The sequence below is a fragment of the Arachis ipaensis genome, chromosome B05 (genome assembly GCF_000816755.2).
Source record: "Arachis ipaensis cultivar K30076 chromosome B05, Araip1.1, whole genome shotgun sequence".
NCBI lineage: Eukaryota > Viridiplantae > Streptophyta > Magnoliopsida > Fabales > Fabaceae > Arachis > Arachis ipaensis.
This window is the reverse complement of record NC_029789.2, coordinates 5,645,671-5,648,305: the sequence shown is the minus strand read 5'-3', so window position 1 is coordinate 5,648,305 and position 2,635 is coordinate 5,645,671. Positions and strand designations below refer to the sequence as shown.

At 40.2% G+C, this 2,635-nt stretch overlaps 1 protein-coding gene across 1 annotated transcript in view; it reads right to left on the bottom strand.

Annotated features, from left to right (window-relative positions):
* LOC107642651 (AT-hook motif nuclear-localized protein 8) overlaps window positions 1–2,128 on the bottom strand; it is a gene marked incomplete at its 5' end in the record, with an annotated part of 4,410 nt that extends 2,282 nt beyond the window's left edge. The window contains 3 exon segments of the mRNA XM_016346063.2: window positions 630–761; window positions 1,280–1,332; window positions 1,422–2,128. Of these exon segments, the coding sequence (XP_016201549.1) occupies window positions 630–761; window positions 1,280–1,332; window positions 1,422–2,025 (789 nt within the window).

Genomic DNA, 2,635 nt, shown 5'->3' with positions numbered 1-2,635 from the left:
TTTTCCAGCTCATTCATGGATAAAAAAGAAAAATATGAAAACATTTCATATGCATCTCATAACTCAGATTCTAATCCAATATCATTCAAATCAATTTTAAGGTTTTTAATCCTAACTGAACATGCAGAATTCAGTATACCTTTTGAAACCTTTTCTTAAAGTAGATGTCCCTAAGTAGTTCCAGTAATTCAAGATTTTATGATTCCACATCTCTTCAATGGCACAGAAAATAACGCTTGCAAATTATTTAACCAACCAAAAAGACGGGAATATAAAGAAAGGATGTTAAATTAAAGATACAAAACTATTATTTCAGCTGGTATCCCACAAGGTACACAGGCTTTCATGTTGTATTATGAGGTAAATGAAGCACTATGATATATAATAGTGATAGATTATACATTTAAAAGCAAAATAGTGGAGAATATGGAATATGTTGATTACATGCTAGACAACAAGAAATGCATGTAGTTTCATGTCCTCGCCAACCCATACTTTTAGGAATATGCATATCAATTATCAAGCAAGTATATATTATACCATATCATTGATATAAACAATATTAATAAATCTTTCATATCACAGATAAACAGTAGTTAATATATTGTAAAAGGGACCTAAAAAAGTACCTCGTATGTCACAGTACCCCCCAACGTTGTCGGCTGCTTAAGGGTGACATTACAGATTGCACCATTAGCCGAAAGAATGACTACAGTCCGAGGTCCTTGCTGGCAGAAGGCCATAATTTTAGCTGCAACATCCTGCAAACAAGAGAAACATGCCAGTGAGAAGAAGGATATAAGACAATGGATACTTAAGAAGAAGATGATTTACAAACCCACCTAAAAAGAAAGTAATTCACAATATAAGATTGCAATACAGATACAGGTGATCTACACTATCAATGCAATTTATAACATAACCAACCTTCAAAATCCTGAAAGCCAAGCATTATATCGATCATCACTAAAATGGAAAGAGGCAATCCAATAACACGGTACCAACATCAACACTCAATGAATACATGAATCCTTCATGCCACTTCCATTTCCCAAATATATTGAGATACTACAGTACACAAAACAATCTAAACTCATTGGAAGTATTAACTCTGCTTCTATTTCAAGCATCCATTGAACCAAATAGTTACTTGCTCAAAATCAAAACCCAAAAGAATGCAACTAAGAAGATAGATAATTATTTAATATCAGTGATTTGTAGACTATATAGAACTCATAATCATTAGCTTCATCTATGTCTCAGTGATCCTACTGCATACCTCACCAGACTCCACCAAGATCACGTGCGGAGTAAAACCTATCCCACCAGCTCCTGCACATTTCAATAAAGAAAGCCATTAATCGATAACCAACGAACCAATGACATTTAAAAAGAAAATTACTTCAAACAAATAATAGTACCAAGCGCATCCATCTGCTTCTTGCCGGAGCCAGGAGGCCTCCCTCTGTGCTTCTTGGCCAGAGGCTCCGATGAGGGGGTTGCGCCACCGCCACCAGAACCTCCGGCAGAGGAATCGGCGCGTGGTGGTGCTGCGGGAGAGGGAGAGGCGTGGGTGGTAGAGAGTCCCAAGGCAATGTTGCCGTCTGGGGAGTACTTCCGGGGTCGGCCCCTCTTCTTCTTGGCGGCGGAGGCGGAGTCGGTGGTGGGGAATCCGCAGGGCTTAAGGGCGGAAGAGGAACCGTCGTAAAGCGCGACGGTGTTGTTGTTATCGTTAGCGGCGTTGCCGTTGTTGTTGGTTGGTGGAACGGGCGGCTGCTGGTGCTGGTGCTGGTGCTGGTGGTGCTGCTGCTGTTGCTGCTGCTGTTGTTGCTGGTGCTGCTGATGCTGGTGGTGGACGACGGAGGTAAAGGGAAATCGGGCGGTGGTGGGAGCCATCATGGAGGGAGGGTATTGGGTGGGTCCCATGCCGACCATCATGTTGGGAGGAGGTGGTTGTTGTTGGTGGTGGTGGTGGTGAGGGTGGTGGTGATGGGAAGGTTGGTGGTGGGGTTCCCGAGAATCCATGGAGAATGCGGTTACGGGAAACGAGAGAAGTGAGGTTGTTGGCGATGGTTGCGGTGCTGCCTCTAATTGAAGGCAAGATTTGAAGAGAGAGAAAGAGAGAGTGGGATTTGTATAAACAAAACAAAATACGAGTGAGTATATCACTGACTCGGCTGACTGGAACAATGGGAACGCGGACCCCAACACTCTCTCTCTCTCTCTCTCTCTCACTCTCATTCATAAATACACACATTGCCTGGGAAACCTTCCCTTCCTTCTTTTCTTTGGGTTTATTAATTTAGGGTTTTGTAATCTCTCTTAGATTTCCATTTTATTCCCCTCCTCTTTTTCGCCTTATTTACTATTCATCGTCCTCTCTCACTTCTCTACTTACTTCTCTTTGCCTCTTCACCAATTTAATCACATGCCCTTCTTTACTACTTTTTAATTATAACTTCTCTTCTATTATTACATTACTCATAAAAATATTTTCTAAACTTATTAACGACGAAAATAATCTCAAAATATTTTAAAATGCGATAAGAATTTCCAATCATTAAGTATATATCCTCAAAAGAATTTTAAAAATTAAATTTTGATATTACTTTTAACAAGTATAGAAAAATAAGAT